This window comes from Protomyctophum bolini, assembly GCF_963924005.1.
Source record: "Protomyctophum bolini genome assembly, chromosome: 24".
Classification (NCBI taxonomy): Eukaryota; Metazoa; Chordata; class Actinopteri; order Myctophiformes; family Myctophidae; genus Protomyctophum; species Protomyctophum bolini.
Window position 1 is genome coordinate 28,075,340 of NC_137885.1, and position 20,115 is coordinate 28,095,454.

The 20,115-nt window shown below is 46.2% G+C and overlaps 1 protein-coding gene across 1 annotated transcript in view; it reads left to right on the plus strand.

Annotated features, from left to right (window-relative positions):
* Positions 1–20,115, plus strand: part of LOC308311849 (receptor tyrosine-protein kinase erbB-4-like) — a gene marked incomplete at its 5' end in the record, with an annotated part of 279,643 nt that overhangs the window by 180,201 nt on the left and 79,327 nt on the right. The window contains 2 exons of the mRNA XM_080758624.1: positions 8,514–8,636; positions 12,718–12,816. Coding sequence (XP_080614750.1) covers positions 8,514–8,636; positions 12,718–12,816 — 222 coding nt within the window. The remainder of the gene's footprint in view (positions 1–8,513; positions 8,637–12,717; positions 12,817–20,115) is intronic.

A 20,115-nucleotide genomic window follows, 5' to 3' on the forward strand; every position in this document is an offset into this window, starting at 1 on the left:
TGAGTGTGAATTCACTATTCAAGAGAATAATAGATCTGAACCAGGAACTGTAAGGAGATCAAACTGTTATGGACAAGGGATTTATGAGCTCAAGGACTCTCTCTCTCTCTCTCTCTCTCTCTCTCTGTACAGTGTGTCAGATGGTATAAAGAGGGGGGCTCTGGGCTCATGCACTGTCAAAGAAACGTGATCCAATCTCTTGGCTGGGATTTCCATATCAAGAGCACATGTAGTGTGTTGTTATGATTGACTCTACTCTGGGGTCTTTTTTTTGCTCTCTCTCTCTCTGTCTGTCTGTCTGTCTCTCTCTCTCTCTCTCTCTCTCTCTCTCTCTCTCTCTCTCTCTCTCTCTCCCCCCTCGCCTCACTCCTTCTCTTTCTATTTTGATTACTTCATATCTCTCTCCCTGTTGCCCTGCTTTCTTCCTCTCTATATATCTATCTCTCTCTCTCGCCTCACTCCTCTATTTTGATTACTTCATATCTCTCTCTCCCTGTTGCCCTGCTTTCGTCCTCTCTCTCTCTCTCTCTCTCACACGCGCACACATTGAAGTGAGCCGACAGACAGGCTAATGTAAAAGCACTTTAAGGCTCTCCCCGTGGCTCCTCTAAAAGGGGGGGGGGGGGTCTTGTCTGTGAGAGACAGCACAGCCAAGCGGAGCCCCCTTGCTGTTGCGCCGCGCCACCTCTCTCCTTGCCCTCCTAACCCCCGGGCCTCCGCCATGCATCGCTAATGCTCACGGAGTCGGAGATGGTCACCCCTCGCTCCTTTACAAACCTCAACCCCCCACCCCCCCCCCCCCCCCCCCCCCAATCCTAATACTTTCACCCACACGGATCTCTTCTTGCAAACAACAGGGTATGCTGTGTATTTCAGCACCTCACACTGTGGACAGCTCCCATATGTGGTCTGAGTATTTCAGCACCTCACACCGTGGACAGCTCCCATATGTGGTCTGAGTATTTCAGCACCTCACACTGTGGACAGCTCCCATATGTGGTCTGAGTATTTCAGCACCTCACACTGTGGACAGCTCCCATATGTGGACAGGGGTATATCAGCACCTCACACTGTAGACAGCTCCCATATGTGGACAGGGGTATATCAGCACCTCACACTGCGGACAGCTCCCATATGTGGACAGGGGTATATCAGCACCACACACTGTGGACAGCTCCCATATGTGGACAGGGGTATATCAGCACCTCGCACTGTGGACAGCTCCCATATGTGGACAGGGGTATATCAGCACCTCACACTGCGGACAGCTCCCATATGTGGCCAGGGGTATATCAGCACCTCACACTGCGGACAGCTCCCATATGTGGCCAGGGGTATATCAGCACCACACACTGTGGACAGCTCCCATATGTGACCAGGGGTATATCAGCACCTCACACTGGACAGCTCCCATATGTGGACAGGGGTATATCAGCACCACACACTGTGGACAGCTCCCATATGTGGACAGGGGTATATCAGCACCTCACACTGTGGACAGCTCCCATATGTGGACAGGGGTATATCAGCACCACACACTGTGGACAGCTCCCATATGTGACCAGGGGTATATCAGCACCTCCCACTGTGGACAGCTCCCATATGTGGACAGGGGTATATCAGCACCTCACACTGTGGACAGCTCCCATATGTGGACAGGGGTATATCAGCACCTCACACTGTGGACAGCTCCCATATGTGGACAGGGGTATATCAGCACCTCGCACTGTGGACAGCTCCCATATGTGGTCTGAGTATCTCAGCACCACACACTGTGGACAGCTCCCTGGCTGCTCTGTACTGTAGTGTAGTCAGAAGGTGGACTGGACAACACATATATATATAGATGGACAGATTTTTTTTTAATTAAAAAAAGCAATGAAACAAGCAGTGATTCTACAAAATTGTGTCATTCCTAGTCCTTTATATAAATCAGTAGTTTAATTTGATTAGCCTGGCATGGCCAGATTAATATCACTGCGTAGCGTAGTGTCTCCCCAGGGATTTTTTAAGATTAATCTGGTTTCCAGGCTATAATTTGATACAATCTAAGTCTTGAGGACGTTACACATTATTTTCTTGTCATATGAAAGCAGGCAATCATAGCTTCAAATTGACACATTGGTTGTTCAGTTGGACCCACCGGTTTTAGAGATATGGCTTATAGGGTAATGACTTGCAGAAAATAGCTTTTTGAAAAAAGGTTCACTTCTGTGGACTCCAACATTACACCTTGCTACTTGTTTAAGCACTTATTTCATATTTGCATGTCGATTTCAGCTCTGACATTTATTTCAGACATGCATAGTGTGTGAACAGACTGACTGAATTCATTTTGGATTAAGAAAATAAATACAAATCAGTTTCTCTCATCTCAAACAGTTAGTCTTGCCACCATTACTCTTTCTGTATCAAAAAGAGTCACAAATAATTATAGAGGCTGCTTACTGGTTTGTCGGCTTGCTTCCATGTAATGACATTTCTAATAAAAAACAAACATTTAAATATAAGCCAACCCTATATGCTAAAACAATTCCATGATGAAGTTGAGTGTAACTGCTTCACACTGCCTTAAGGCTAGAAGCTTTGCCTCCCTCTGTTAGACCGCATGGTGTAACAAATATGGCATTTTATTTGTGTAATTTAAATATATAAGCGTGTACCTGCAGGGTTAATAATGTGAGTCCTCGTCGGTAGCACACACACAGTTGTTTACTTATTCAATATAACATAATTCCGGGTAATGCATTCTAGCCGGAGGCTAGAGTGGGTACTGATTGGGTACTCATCCTCCTCTTCCTCCCCCCTCCTCCTCATCCTCCCCCCCTCCTCCTCATCCTCTCCCTCCCCCCCCCCCCCTCCTCTCCCTCCCCCCCTCCTCCTCCTCCTCATCCTCCCCCCCTCCTCCTCATCCTCTCCCTCCCCCCCTCATTCTCCCCCTTCACGGCATTGAAGCTCTAAAATGCGCTGGACTTCAACACAATCCCAACTGGACAGTAGGACAAAGACGTTTTAATGAAAAACAGTGGATTAAGAACCTCAACACGGATTTTCCTGGAGGCTTAAACATGCCTAAAATCAGATCTTGAACACAACTAAACTTAAACTCAGGATTAAACTGGAGAAATCTAAAAGTGATTGGATCAGACTTCCTTCGGATACATGGCGAATGCATTTATTCCTTGCATTGTGCCTACACATGTTGCGACACTGAAGTTGTTTAATTCCCCCTCCTCCTCCTCCTCATCCTCCCCCTCCTCCTAATCATCCTCATCCTCCCCCCCTCCTCCTCCCCCTCCCCCCTCCTCCTCCTCTCCTCTGCGTTCATCTCCGTGTCGTCTCTCACTCCGTCCCGTCCTGTTCTAAAATGAAACAATAACAGCGACAGCCTGTCACCATCTGCCCCTCTTACTGCCCTGTCACCCCCCACTCCCCCTCCCCCCCCTCGCAGTCTCTTCAACTCATTTTCTCGCTCTGGTGTCCACACGCATGCAGTCAGGCGGGCACACGCACTCACTCACTCACTCACGCACGCACTCACTCAAGCGCACATGGCAGTCGCGAGCGTGAATACTATAGCCGTGAACACCCTTTTTGGTGTTTTGAGCATTATGTTACGCTTTAGCTATTGAAAAATAGCAGATCTACAAGCTTAGATTGCCGCACTAGGAGCTTGTAGATCTGCTATTTTTGAAAAATCGTGCCACAAATCTTTAAATACATATTCTTTCAGAGCGAACGTTTTTTTTTTTTAAACTAAAATCTGTGCTTCTGTGCGGGCGGACGGGCGGGCGGGCATACGCACTCAGTCATGCGTGCGCGGCGGTCGCGGGTGAACGTGAATACTAGCCGCACATACAGTTTATTTATCTCGTGGAACGTTAAACGCTCCTACGGTTTCCCTCACTCGGTCGCTCAGTCATTCAAGTCCTCCTTTATTCTCTCTTTTTCTCCTTTCTTCAAGTAATTCACTTACACTTGTAGTATACGGGCTCTGCCGACTCTCTCTCACACCCCTCTTTCTCTATCTCTCTCCCTCTCTCTCTCTCTCCCTCTCTCTCTCTCTCTCTCCTCTGACATCCTAACTCCTAATTCACTTTCCGTGGTGGCGGCGGCGGTCGCCCTTAACTCTCATTCTAGCAACGGGCCGAGGGCCGCGGCCATAACAATAGCCATTAACCCATTCTGCGCGGGAACCCCTTTTTGGCGTTAGCATTATACGTTATGCTTGAGCTATTGAAAAATAGCAGATCTACAAGCTCGTAGCGCGCCACCGATGGGCGCGCTACGAGCTTGTAGGTCTGCTATTTTTTGAAAAATCGAAGAGCGACTGACATGGAAGACATTTTTTTTAATCTGATCTCAGGTCAGAATGGAAAACTGTCAGGATGTAGAAGAACATTTTTTAGAATCTGATCTCAGGTCAGAATGGAAAACTGTCAGGATGTAGAAGAATTTTTTACAATCTGATCTCAGGTCAGAATGGGTTAAACGGCGGCGTGTCATTGCCGGAGCTGTGGGCAATGTCATCCATTCTGCGGTCCCCCCCTCCCCCCTCCCCCCTCTTCCCTCCCCTTATTCCCTCCCCTCCCTCAGATGAAAATGTGCTGTTGCCAATGGTGGAATAAGTACTCATATTTGTTACTTTAAGTAAAAGTATATACCAATACTTCAATGCAGAACTACTCCGTTTTAAGTAAAGGTTTGCTAATAATAATGTACTTGAGTAAAGCAAAACAGCGTTTCTTTGACGGCACAGAGACGGCGATGTGGAGATCTACAGAAGCTCCGGCATATAGACCGATCATGTAAACAAAAGGTTGTCATGGCAACGTCGTCTAGCTGGGCAGGGATAATCCACCGCCCGGTTGAGTGAAAATGTGCGCTTTTCAAAATAAGAGCTCAACTGGAAAAAAATGCTGGCGTGAATTAGGTCCTAATTTTTCAATAAATGGTAGCAGTAAATGGGTTTTAAGCACAGTACTTAAAGTACATGTACTTCATTACTTTCCGCCACTGGCGGTTGCCGGTGTATATCCCATTTTGGGCGGGGGAACCCCTTTTGGTGTTAGCATTACGTTATGCTTTAGCTATTTAAAAATAGCAGATCTTCAAGCTCGTAGCGCGCCACCGAGTGGCACGCTACGAGCTTGTAGGTCTGATATTTTTGAAAAATCGAAGAGCGAATGACATAAAAGACATTTTTTTAGAATCTGATCTCAGGTCAGAATGAAAACTGTCAGGATGTAGAAGACATTTTTTTTAATCTGATCTCAGGTCAGAATGGGATATATACCGCTGCTGTGTCCGCGCAGCGCGCGTTTATATCATATTGAGCAAGTGCTGCTATACGGCTGAGCGACTGATATATGATCTCATTAACCCATTCTGCGCGGGAACCTCATTTTGGTGTTAGCATTATGTTATGCTGTAGCTATTGAAAAAATAGCAGATCTACAAGCTCATAGCGCGCCACCGAGTGGCGCGCTACGAGCTTGTAGGTCTGCTATTTTTGAAAAATCGAAGGACTGACATAGAAACATAGCTTTTTCAGAAAACTGTCAGGATTTAGAAAAGAAGACATTTTTTAGAATCTGATCTCAGGTCAGAATGGATTATATTGTTTTATGGCCGCGGCCGAGTGCGGGTGATTATGTAGGTGATAAAGCGCGGCGAGCGTGCGGGGGAGGGGGGGTGGGGGGGGGGTAGGGGGATGGTGCGGTGCGGCACGGCTTGATGGGCCGATAGCCTCATTAACCCATTCTGACCTGAGATCAGATTCTAAAAAAATTCTTCTACATCCTGACAGTTTTCCATTCTGACCTGAGATCAGATTCTAAAAATGTCTTCTATGTCAGTCGCTCTTCGATTTTTTTAAAATATCAGACCTACAAGCTTGTAGCGTGCCACTCGGTGGCGCGCTATGAGCTTGTAGATCTGCTATTTTTCAATAGCTAAAGCACGACATGATGTCAACACCAAAAGGGGTTCCCGCCCAGAATGGGTTAATCCACTAAGACCTGAAGAAGTGATTCTTAGACAAATGTGTTCTAAATCCTGACAGTTTTCCGGGAAAACCCGTGTTTCTATGTCATTCGTTTCTATGTCAGAGTCAGACCCCCAAATAATTATGTAATTTATAACCGCCGACCCCCATCTGAAAATATGTTGTTCCAAGGACCTTCCAGAAGCAAAGATTTGAGGTAAAAAATGTTCGCTCTAAAAGATTATATATTCAAAGGTTTGCGCCACATTTTCACGATTTCTTTTTTCAAAAATAGTAGTTCTACAAGCTTGTAGATCTGCTATTTTTCAATATCTATAAAGTATAACATAATGCTTAAAACACCAAAAGGGGTTCCCGTCCTGAATGGGTTAAGACACATATTGATCAGACGCATTGACTTGTGGTGTGTGTGTGTGTGTGTGTGTGTGTGTGTGTGTGTGGGTGTGTGATGAGCATGTGTGTACGTGTTTTCTTTATATATTATTTAGTGGTTCTCATCAGACTTGTTGATTTCAAGGACCCCCGGATTGGTTTAATGCATTATATATTATTCTATAGTATATGCATTAGGCCACGGACTCCCCATGACTCTTTAGTGTTCAAATGGAATGAAATGAAGGTTACATTGACTATATACATGTGACTTCGTGTGCACAGACCATAGATTGTAAAAACAATATGGACAAAGCGTCCTCCGGGTCTGATATGGACGTAAGATGAAGCCTGTCAGTCCTTGTATTGTAAATCGCCATCTTTCTAGATCCGTTTGGGCCGAGCTGGCCCATTGGCTGGCCCAGACAACGAGGCGGGACTTCCCCCCACTTCTTCTTCTTCGTTGGTTTTTATTTTGACTCGAGTGGGTGGGGGATCCCGTTCATGAACTGTAACGGTAGCCACGCCCCTCAGAACATGCGCGACTTTATGGTCATTGTTTTAATAAATGGGACCATAATTTTCCAAAAAGAATATTATGACATGAGAAATGAGACTTTGGAAGCAGAAAGTATTCATGACCATGTTTATTAAGGTAATACAGTCTAGGTGAAGTTGGGCCCAAATACAGTACATGGACCTCTATGGGGATATGGGTTTTTTTGGGCCCAATGACACAATGGCCACAACAGGCCATTATATGAACTTTCAGGAAGTCCCGATTTCCTTTGTGGCTTCACGAAATATCTGCCTGACTGCCCCCCTGGCACAGACGTACAGTCTTTCTCCCCTACTGTACATGTGTGTGCGTCATGTGCGTACACCTGCCTGTTAGCAAAGGTGTATTTATCGATCCATCCATTTTTCCTTATAGACCCAAAAACAAGAAAAAGTCAAAACACTTAACCCATTTTGGGCCAGAACCCCTTTTGGTGTTAGCATCATGCTATGCTTTAGCTATTGAAAAATAGCAGATCTACAAGCTCATAGCGCGCCACCGAGTGGCGCACTACGAGCTTGTAGGTCTGCTGTTTTTTGAAAAATCGAAGAACGACTGACATATAAACATAGTTTTTTCATTTTTAGAATCTGTGTCTCTCAGACAATGCCTCTATACCCCCTCACGCCCCCACCCCTTCCCTCCCTCCCTCCCCCCTCCAGACCCTCTACACGCCCTCACCCCTCCAGAAACCCACCCCTTCCCTCCCTCCCTCCCTCCAACCCGCTTGGTGTCCCAGCCCTGGCTACAGGTGTCAGGTGGTGGTGTTTATTTGTAGGTGCGTGGGGAGGGGGGCTAGAGAGAGCTCACTGAAGTGTGTGTGTGTGTGTGTGTGTGTGTGTGTGTGTGTGTGTGGGGGGGGGGGGGGGGGAAGGTGGGCTTCACATGATGATGACTCTAGCTACAGCGAGGACGGGCGCCAGCGCAGCGCAGCGCGGCAGCTGGTGTGGACACTGCTGGGTGTCAGCTGTTATTTGGCAGTCAGACAGGCGTGGAGGAGTTCTCCTCAGCGCCTCCCTGCATGCATAGCGCACATTGTCTTGTGTGTGTGTGTGTGTGTGTGTGTGTGTGCGTGCATGTGTGTGTGTGTATGTGCGCACGCAGCTGGCGAGGCACCGCTGAGAGAGACCGCTGTAATTGTACCTGATGCTCAGATGCAGTCGCGTGGCACGCGGCACGATCCTGTTAGTTTAACTCTGACAGCAGAAAAGACATTAAAAAAATAATAAAAAGTGGTGAATTGAGTTATTTCCCCGATGTCACCTATAGTACTGTGTTTGTTGTATATTCTCGCTGTCAGGCAGGCAGAAACCTCCTATCTCCATATTTTCCACTTTTTGTGTTTTTGAGGGGCCCCTCCCTCCTATGGGGCCGTTGAATGTTTTCTAATGTTTCCTATTGATTCAGTCGAGACCGAGACGAGTCGAAGGTCTCGGGCACTACAACACAATTGACCGTTGCTATGCTGTGGATGTAAACAAACTGACCGTTGCTATGCTGTGTGTGTGTGTGTGTGTGTGTGTGTGTGTGTGTGTGTGTGTGTGTGTGTGTGTGTGTGTGGTTGGTCGTCCTCAGCTGGTGGAGCCCCTGACCCCCAGCGGGACGGCCCCCAACCAGGCCCAGCTCCGCATCCTGAAGGAGACGGAGCTGAAGAGAGTCAAGATCCTGGGCTCTGGAGCCTTTGGAACGGTTTACAAGGTACGTGTGTGTGTGTGTGCACTGTGCGTGTGTCCGTGCGACACGCAACATTCCAATATTTAGATTGTGTACTTTCACCTCATCTACACACGGGCAATGAGAGAGCGTTCCGACGGATATTGCACGGGACAAAAACCTGTCATGGAGCGTCGGTCATTGCGTTGCGACGCAGCCCGAACCAATCAAATAACCAACACATAGCGTGTAGATTCTGACCTGAGATCAGATTCTAAAAATGTCTTCTACATCCTGACAGTTTTCTGAAAAAGCTGTGTTTCTACGTCAGTCGTTCAAAAATAGCAGACCTACAAGCTCGTAGCGCACCACTCGGTGGCGCGCTACGAGCTTGTAGATCTGCTATTTTTTTCAAAAGCTAAAGCATAACGTAACGCTATAACACCAATAATGAAGCTGAGAAGATGACTAAACCTGTCTATGGAGCGTCAGTCGTAGCGTGTTGTAGATCTCAACCAATGAGTGTGCCACGAAACCTCGCTCGCTCCAATAGAGACTCTGCGAGCGACTATAGGAGGGGTGGACGACTCCGCTGCACACAGTGGTAAAGCGGTTCTCAGTTCGAACCCTGTGGGCTCCTCCCCCAGAGTTAGTGTCGAGGGTCTCCTTGAGGAAGACACTGAACCCCTAATTGCTCCCGATGTGCAGGTGTCGGAGCCTTGCATGGTTTCCGCCGCCATCGGTGTGTGAATGTGTGTGAATGTATAATGCACAATCTGTGTAAAGCACCTTGGATATAAGGCACTATATGAATGCCACTTACCACGCTGATACGTCATGACGGTCTCATTGGAGAGCATCATGTTATGCTTTAGCTATTGAAAAATAGCAGATCAACAAGCTCATAGCGCGCCACGAGCTTGTAGGTCTGCTATTTTTGAAAAATCAAAGAACGACTGACATAGAAACATAGCTTTTTCAGAAAACTGTCAGGATGTAGAAGACATTTATAGAATCTGATCTCAGGTCAAAATGGGTTAAATATGTACGATAGTACATAAGGTTAGTGGCCGGCGGCAGCATCTGTATATCCTCAAATGACCCGCCGTGGGGACCTAATTCATGGTGAGTCCTCTTGCTGATTGGCCCATCGATCGCCCGTCGCTAGGTAGGTCATCTAATGGCAGGAAGATGGGTGGTTTCGCTCCCCCGCGTGGTAATGTTCTTGGACTTTAACCCGTTCTGACCTGAGATCAGATTCTAACGCACATAAGAATGGTGGTTCTTTGACGCATTTTGACCTGAGATCAGATTCTAAAAATGTCTTCTAAATCCTGACAGTTTTCAAAAACAGCAGACCTACAAGCCGCGCTACGAGCTTGTAGATCTGCTATTATTCAACAGCTAAAGTATAACGTAATGCTATAAAACACCAAAAGGGGTTCCCGGCCAGAATGGGTTAAACTAAATTGCCTTATGTGATCATTTTAAAGAGTAGAATAAAAAAAGAAACAAATTAAAAGGATTCGGAGATAATGAGATTTTCTTCTTTTTTTTTGGACAGACTTTTTTTTATACTTTGATAGATCATCTTTTATACTTTGATAGATCATCACCACAAATTGGAGGAAATCAATTGGCCGTCTGGCTGATTTTCTGACACCCAAATCAATGCTTTCATAAATCACAGCTCTGTGGATTTTTGACCAATCAGCACAAACCTCACGTATACGATAAAGCTCTTATGGATGAGACCCCCGCGGCCTATTGGTTGGCGGTGGTGGTGGTGGTGGTGGTGCTGCGCGCTGATCGGACCGGGAAACATTGGCGAAAATATACTGTTCCCCTTCGGCGAGTCCACCCGCCCCGCGCTCAAACAAACTTATTTATGCCACCTGTGTGTTCACTCGGCAATCTCAACTGAATAAATATTCCATTACCGCAGCTATCAGCAGGAATCCACTGTTTATAGTCCTGTTTGTTTTATTGCTCAGGGTTTTGTTTTGTTTACGTTTTTTTTGTGTGTGTGTCTGCAAGCGTGCATAATCCGCCACAAATCTATAATTAAGTCATTTTATAGCGACCTTTCGACACGCCAGGCAGTTGTCGGTTTTCAAAATGCTTGCGTGGAAATCCCCCAAAATCCACGAGATGTCATGCATGGATATTTTGTGTAATTAAAAAAATGTGGATCATGACAATTTTTTTGCAGGATTATAAATCAATAAGCACCACAACACAACTCGGGAACAATTCTTACGACTCAATAACAAACTCAATAACAATAATTGTTTTCAGTAATTTGCTCATGCGTACGGTCGGTACGTACACCTCATGAGAATCGGGACATTGTTCTCACGTATACAGACGTCAAATACAGTCGTTTCTTTCCTGGGGAAAACAGCCTTTTAGTCTAATTGCCAGCTCATAGAGCCCCATGTTGAGTACACCAAGGTTTTATGTTAGAAATGTTGAGTATGGGTCCGCGGCATTTAGAAACTGCCAGATGCTAACTTGCATATGTTGGGCTATTTTCATAATGTGAACGCATCTGTTCTAATGTCTGACTTCATCATGCATCTCGGTTATACAATATTAACACATTCCCTCCCCGCCACAAGGGCGGGGATCGTGAGGCCTGCAGTGCCAGTCAAAGGTGTAAACATATCAAAGTAGAAGAAGAGATCCTCTGCAACCCCAAGGAAGCTCTGAGAAGGAAGGGAAGTGGTCACGTGACTGGGCTGCGCCATGACACTTTCATGGACACTTTCATGGGAGCCAAACTACCCGGAAGTCAATGAGAGCTCAGTGACCAGCTCATGAACACTGAGTCAATGAGAGCTCAGTGACCAGCTCATGAACAAACATTATTTATGAACAATTGAGACCTTTTGTAAAGTAATCACTTCTGGAAAATAACAGAAGACATGGAGCACGTTATTGTCTGCTGTGTTGTTATTCGATGTGTACACTGTCATTTTTATAGAGGTATGAAATCTAAAGAGCACAAAGTACATTTCTGAACGCACCAAGTATCGCGAGACTTGACACCGTTTCCTGGCTGTCTGGCAGCCAAATATCGCGATACTTCGGAGCCAGAAACGATACCTGCTGCTGTTTAGATCCTCAGATAAAATTATATACTGTGCACTCTGTGCACATCGAAAAGTAAGTGATTGGAAAACAACCTGTGATATGTCTTCTGTTTATTTTCCAGAAGTGATTACTTTACAAAAGGTCTCAATTGTTCATGAATAATGTTTGTTACGAGCTGGTCCAGCCGGCTCCATTCACTGCCATGTATTCATTGCACTTCCTGTGAGAGTTCGGCTCCCATGAAAGTGTCCATGAAAGTGTCATGGCGCAGCCCAGTCACGTGACCACTTCCCTTCCTTCTCAGAGCTTCCTTGGGCAACCCAAGGAAGCTCTGAGAAGGAAGTACATAAAGGTGATGATGATGATGATGTAAAGAAGTATTATTATTGCACAAACGGTTGGTTATGTATTCCCAACTTGCATCGCTCCCGTCTTGTGTGACATCTATGTGGGCCTACTATAGTTCATCTTAATCACACACTTTGTCATCAGCAGCCAAGAATGGGAAGCATTCACCAAATCAATGGCTATACAGCTGTATAATCACACAGTGGAACCTGTTTTCAATACGTTCGATTTTACTCCTTCATGTGGCTAATGGATATATATACGTGATTTTTACGTTCAAATTATCTTCCGAGACATGTTTTTTTTAATTAAAATCATAACATTCGATTTACACCTTCATGTGGCTAATGGATATACGTCATTTTTACGTTCAAATTATCTTCCCAGACATGTTTTTACCCCTTTTGGTGCTATGCTTTAGCTATTGAAAAATAGCAGATCTACAAGTTCATAGCGCGCCACCGAGTGGCGCGCTACGAGCTTGTGGGTCTGCTATTTTTGAAAAATCGAAGAACGACTGACAGAAACATAGCTTTTTCAGAAAACTGTCAGGATGTGGAAGACATTTTTAGAATCTGATCTCAGGTCAGAATGGGTTAAAATCATAACATACGGCACCACAAATCATGCGCCGTGCGTGCATGCGTGTGTCACTGACAGCGTCCTTGCGTGTATCTCTCAGGGGATCTGGGTGCCTGAGGGCGAGACGGTCAAGATCCCAGTGGCCATCAAGATCCTCAACGAGACGACCGGACCCAAAGCCAACGTGGAGTTCATGGATGTAAGTATCGATTTATCACATTATGCATTTGTGTTTATATGTGTTTATATGTGTACGAGTGCATATATACCTATACGGGTCACGGGAACATATACTGTAGATTGTAGAACAGTGGTTCCCAAACATTTTCTTGTCAATGACCCCCAAATTGACCCTCATTTAAAAAATATATGCCAGAGACTATACCATAAGAGAAGATGTTGACGGCTCTAGCAGTGTTTCTCAACCCGTTTAATTTCCTGGACCCCCAGTTTGACATGCATTAGTCTACGGACCCCCATTGGATGTCATTTCTATCTCTGGGATTCATATTGTAAAATCAATGTTAATTTAACTCTGAGAGTGTACAAATGGAACCATAATGGACCCTGACGGGTCCATTTGTGACCATATTTGACTGAGGGACTGCCATTGGATTTTTTTGAATTTTTGTTGTTTCATGTAATATGAAAGCAGGGAATCATAGCTTCAAATTGACATACTGGTTGTTCTGTTTGACCCACCAGTTTTGGAGATATGGCTTATAGAGTAATGTCTTGCAGGAATCAGCGAGTTGAGAAGACAGGCTTGAAAGGTTCACTTCTGTGGACTCTTTAACATTACACCTAGCTACATGTTTAAGCATTTATTTCATATTTACATGTCTTCTGTGGTCTCTAACATTACACCTAGCTACATGTTTAAGCATTTATTTTATATTTACATGTCGATTTCAGCTCTGACACTTTTTTCAGACATGCTCTAGTATGTCTGTGCTATTAACTCATTTTGAAAAAAAGGTTTAAAGTTTTTCTCCTCTCGTGAAATGCTCGAATTTGCAACTCTCAGAGTTACAGACCCATAAGCGGTCCATTTGGTTCCAAACTATCATTTAGCTGGGGACCCCCTGGAACTCACTCAAGGGCCCCTGGTGGTCCCCGGACCCCACTTTGGGAACCACTAGCTATATAAGTGCGTGGATGCCGTTGCGCACGCGTGTGTGTGCGCAACGTGTGTGTGTACATTCGTGGAAGTGCGCGTGTGCTATAAAGCGTCTGCCTTGTCCATGGAATGTCCTGTGGAGCCTGTGGCTTTGTGGGAACGCGTGGCTCGGTGTATAAATTCTTATGGGGAAGCAGAGTCTCTCAGACAGACACGGATCAGGGTCGTAAAGTGAACTCCATCTCTGCCACCGCAGTGTGGAGTCATATGGGTTATATGTATCGAGCTGTTAAAAACACCACTTGTTTATGAGGCCTCGGCTTTATTGGAATCTGGGCTGGAATGGGGACGGGCGAGAGAGTGGAAAACGACAGAGGGAGGGAGGGAGAGAGAGAGAAAAGGTGGGTGTTTTTGTCCTGTCCTCTCCTCTCACTCATCACACTCTCCTCCCTCCCCTGTGTGTGTGTGTGAGGGGGGGGGGTTGGGGGTGGGGGTCCATCCAGGGTCCAATATGGCTGTCTTCTGGTTAAACAGCAATCTAAAGGCAGACTCACGATCTGCCACTGGGATACTAGAGTGCCAGCTACGCACGCACGCGCGCGCACGGCCACACGCACGCACGGCCTAAACAGACTCACATGCACTGTGATCATGTCCTTCAACCGTAAACCTTAGCTATCAATCTGTTTATTGCACTTCCCTCCATGCTTTTTACATACTTAAAACATGCAGGCACGCAGACAACGCACACACACACACACACACACACACACACACACACACACACACACACACACACACACATTTTCCCCTGATACCGGTCAGGCTACACCATTAGATTCTTGCTGATATGCGTGTTTGCACACATTGTATTTCAATAAGATTGCAGGTTGCAAAACGTGTGTTTAAATTCAGTATGCAGCCATGGGTGAGATCCCCCCCCCCCCCCCCGCCACCCCAACGTGTGTGTGTGTGTGTGCACGTGCACACATGCTTGGATGTGTCAGTGTCTTGTGTAGTGAGCTAGACAGGAAAGAGGGGGTCAGGAGGCAGTAATGGAGGTCAACGCTCAGGGAGACGAGAGGGAAAGTGAGATGCACGCACGCACACACACACACACACACACACACACACACACACACACACACACACACACACACACACGCATGCACACACACACACACGCACACGCGCGCACACACACACACACACACACACACACACACACACCGAGTCCTCGTAATGTTTGCCCTGGGAGTGTGAAGCCAGGACAGAGTTTAGCCCCATGCCGTGTGCATATCTCTCTCTCTCTCTCTCTATCTCTCTCTCTCTCTCCCCCCCCTTCCCTCTCTCTCTCTCTCTCTCTCTCTCTCTCTCTCTCTCTCTCTCTCTCCCTCTCTCTCTCTCTCTCTCTCTCTCTCTCTCCCTCTCTCCCTCCCTCTCTCTCTCCCTATATCCTGTCCATTGGTCCAGAGGTGCAGAGCACACGGCGGTCTTATAGGTGACAGCAGCAGTGTAATGTGGAGTGGGGGGGAGGTCGGGGAGGCCGGCAGGTGTCTTTATGAAGTGTACAGTAGATGTACAGTATAGTGCTGCTGCTCTGGGGCCCAACAGGCTCTATGAAGTGTATACATGTACAGTGCTGCTGCTCTGGGGCCCAACAGGCTCTCTGAAGTGTGTACATGTACAGTGAGTCAAAGAGCTACAGTATAGAGGCCTGTGGAGAAAAGGCCCAGAAATAAGCCTCGACTTCCACCGGCCTGCAGCCTCTCCTAGCTGTCCCTATTCTGTCTCCTTACCTCCTCTCCTAGCTGTCCCTATTCTGTCTCCTTACCTCCTCTCCTAGCTGTCCCTATTCTGTCTCCTTACCTCCTCTCCTAGCTGTCCCTATTCTGTCTCCTTACCTTCTCTCCTAGCTGTCCCTATTCTGTCTCCTTACCTCCTTACCTCCTCTCCTAGCTGTCCCTATTCTGTCTCCTTACCTTCTCTCCTAGCTGTCCCTATTCTGTCTCCTTACCTCCTTACCTTCTCTCCTAGCTGTCCCTATTCTGTCTCCTTACCTTCTCTCCTAGCTGTCCCTATTCTGTCTCCTTACCTTCTCTCCTAGCTGTCCCTATTCTGTCTCCTTACCTCCTCTCCTAGCTGTCCCTATTCTGTCTCCTTACCTCCTTACCTCCTCTCCTAGCTGTCCCTATTCTGTCTCCTTACCTCCTCACCTTATCTCCTAGCTGTCCCTATTCTGTCTCCTTACCTCCTTACCTTCTCTCCTAGCTGTCCCTATTCTGTCTCCTTACCTCCTTACCTCCTCTCCTAGCTGTCCCTATTCTGTCTCCTTACCTCCTCACCTCCTCTCCTAGCTGTCCCTATTCTGTCTCCTTACCTCCTTACCTCCTCTCCTAGCTGTCCCTATTCTGTCTCCTTACCTCCTCACCTTATCTCCTAGCTGTCCCTATTCTGTCTCCTTACCTCCTTACCTTCTCTCCTAGCTGTCCCTATTCTGTCTCCTTACCTCCTTACCTCCTCTCCTAGCTGTCCCTATTCTGTCTCCTTACCTCCTCACCTCCTCTCCTAGCTGTCCCTATTCTGTCTCCTTACCTCCTTACCTCCTCTCCTAGCTGTCCCTATTCTGTCTCCTTACCTTCTCTCCTAGCTGTCCCTATTCTGTCTCCTTACCTCCTTACCTCCTCTCCTAGCTGTCCCTATTCTGTCTCCTTACCTTCTCTCCTAGCTGTCCCTATTCTGTCTCCTTACCTCCTTACCTTCTCTCCTAGCTGTCCCTATTCTGTCTCCTTACCTTCTCTCCTAGCTGTCCCTATTCTGTCTCCTTACCTTCTCTCCTAGCTGTCCCTATTCTGTCTCCTTACCTCCTCTCCTAGCTGTCCCTATTCTGTCTCCTTACCTCCTTACCTCCTCTCCTAGCTGTCCCTATTCTGTCTCCTTACCTCCTCACCTTATCTCCTAGCTGTCCCTATTCTGTCTCCTTACCTCCTTACCTTCTCTCCTAGCTGTCCCTATTCTGTCTCCTTACCTCCTTACCTCCTCTCCTAGCTGTCCCTATTCTGTCTCCTTACCTCCTCACCTCCTCTCCTAGCTGTCCCTATTCTGTCTCCTTACCTCCTTACCTCCTCTCCTAGCTGTCCCTATTCTGTCTCCTTACCTCCTTACCTTATCTCCTAGCTGTCCCTATTCTGTCTCCTTACCTCCTTACCTTATCTCCTAGCTGTCCCTATTCTGTCTCCTTACCTCCTTACCTTATCTCCTAGCTGTCCCTATTCTGTCTCCTTACCTCCTCTCCTAGCTGTCCCTATTCTGTCTCCTTACCTCCTTACCTTATCTCCTAGCTGTCCCTATTCTGTCTCCTTACCTCCTCTCCTAGCTGTCCCTATTCTGTCTCCTTACCTCCTTACCTTATCTCCTAGCTGTCCCTATTCTGTCTCCTTACCTCCTTACCTTCTCTCCTAGCTGTCCCTATTCTGTCTCCTTACCTCCTTACCTTCTCTCCTAGCTGTCCCTATTCTGTCTCCTTACCTCCTTACCTTATCTCCTAGCTGTCCCTATTCTGTCTCCTTACCTCCTCTCCTAGCTGTCCCTATTCTGTCTCCTTACCTCCTTACCTTATCTCCTAGCTGTCCCTATTCTGTCTCCTTACCTTCTCTCCTAGCTGTCCCTATTCTGTCTCCTTACCTCCTTACCTTCTCTCCTAGCTGTCCCTATTCTGTCTCCTTACCTCCTTACCTTCTCCCCTGGCTGTCCTTTCATCTCTGACCTTCGCCTCGTTCGCCTCCTTTCCTCACTCGCCTTCTCTTCTCTTCTCTTCTCTTCTCTTCTCTTCTCTTCTCTTCTCTTCTCTTCTCTTCTCTTCTCTTCTCTTCTCTTCTCCTCTCCTCTGCATGCACTCCCCCTTCTAGCCCCATCTTTAGCATCTAAATTTAAGAAGGCACTTCATCTACTTATCGGCCCACCTGAGGGGTTGGAAATACTCTTCAATCCTCTCTGACAGGTGTGTGTGTGTGTGTGTGTGTGTGTGTGTGTGTGAGCGCAGCTAACACTACTTGTCCATTTCTACACTCGGGGCCCTGTAATCTGCCGGGTCTATACGCAGACGCGAAACTGATTTCAGAGTCAGACATCTACACATTATTATGTTGGAATAGAAATAAATACATTAAATTTTAACCTGTAACCTGTAACCCATGCACACAGTCTGGAGTCACATGCATGTAGCCCAGTGGCACAATCATTGTTTATTGTGTCAAATCTACTGTACAAATATTGTGCAAATGTTGTTTTGTTTTTTTAAATGCTCAAATCAAATCTACACAAACTGTGCAACATTACCTTCATGTATAGATGGCCCTTCCTTCGTTACGTACTTGTGGGAGTGAGGATAGAGGAGCTATACAGAGAAGAATAGAATAGAGTTTTTAACCCATTTAGGCCTGACGTTGAAATAAATGTGAAATAAAATGCCTTTTTTTCCCCCTGAAAAACCTCACCATTGATACAGATATCAGTGGTTCTCAATATTTCATGTCAAGGACCCCGGAAATTATGTAATATGCCGCCGACCCCCATCTGAAAATATGTTGTTCCATGCAGGGACCCAAAACGAAGCAAAGATTTGAGTTATAACAACGCGGCACGCGGGTTCCTGCCCGAAATGGGTTAAAATCCAGGGACAGCGCAATCCCACCCTGGGCAAAGAGAGAGAGAGAGAGAGCAAGGGCCAAGGCAGGACGCCCAAACCTAACGCACTCACACACACACACACACACACATCGGGCCGAGTTGCTGGACAAGCAGATGATTAAAACGCTATATATATTTTTTTTTCTTTTTCATGCATAAGCAAAGCAGCAGGCCAGCGGCACGTTGGCGTGTCAAATTAGATCGCCACCGCGGTCTCTTCAAGGCCGCGGCGTAGCGTATATAATTATGTATGTGCAATTCAAAAGAATTCTGCCTGCGATTCGGCATCTCGCAACGCTCCTTCACTGCTATTAAATTATTGATAAATAACACTTCATTACGAGAGGCTGTTACAGTTCTTCTTCTCCGACCAGCGAGACGTTATATTCCACATTCCTCTCACGGAACAGCCCAGAATGTGCTCTGTGTGCACCAATGAAGGAACGTACAGTCGGTGGTGGTAGTGGAAGAAGTAGAATTACTTGAGTAGTGTACTTGTGTAGTGGTGGAACAAGTGACCACATACCTAGTCCAAAAGAGGAAGAACATCACCTCATAACCTTCGACCCCTACCCTGTCTGCCCTCTGCAAGGACTCTGTTAAGGAGTGTGATTGACAGAGGGACAAAGGAAACCTTCTACCTATTGTATTTGCACACATGGACCTCGTATCTCCTACCTGATGGCATTAGATACTCAGGGTATAGTACATGGGAGGGGTCAGACGCAATTTTCTTAACCTGTCCAATGGTGGCCTGATCAAAGATGACCTGGGGGGGTGATCGGAGGTGTAGACATACCCATGATCTTCCCTGCCATTTTGGCTAATCTAAGGATCTCGGATTTGTATTTTACAGTTACCTGTAGGTTTCCAAACCAACTGGTCATACCATACCTTAGAATTGACTCTGTACTAGCTCTATAGAAGATCAGCATTATGTTTCTACTTACACCAAAGGAATGTCGTGAAGAAAACAGGCTTGAGAGTTTCACTTCTGTGGGCTCTATAACATTACACCTAGCTACATGTTTAAGCATGTATTTCATATTTACATGTCTTCTGTGGTCTCTAACATTACACCTAGCTACATGTTTAAGCATGCATTTCATATTTACATGTCAATTTCAGCTCTGACATTTATTTCAGACATGCTCTAGTAGGTGAACAGTCATTGTGTTATACGTGAGCTATTGAATAATAGCAGATCTACAAGCTTGTACAAATATTTTAGAAAAATCATGAAAATGTGGCGCAAATCCTTGAATATATATAACGTTTTTTAACTCATGTCCTTGCTTCTGGGAGGTCCCTGGAACAACATATTTTCAGATGGTGGGTCGGCAGCAATTTACATATAATCTTTGGTGTGTCCTTGACATGAAATCTTGAGAACCACTGATATAGAAACATGGGTATATGTTTCAGAAGACCGGTCAGGCTTCAGAAGACAGATAATTGCCTCTCACATGTAGTGGAGTAGAAGCAGTATACCGGGTTACTTTCCACCACTAGCATACAGTCGTATAGCAGTGATTGACCGATACGCCCGGCCTTAGATAATAGCTCTTCTTCTGCCTGCAGTAATACGACTCCTACATTTTGCAAGTACAGTTAGCGAGGATTGATCTTGTTCTTAGCGGGGTGTATAACACCATATCTCCTCCCAGGGATTTATTCACTATCGCACTA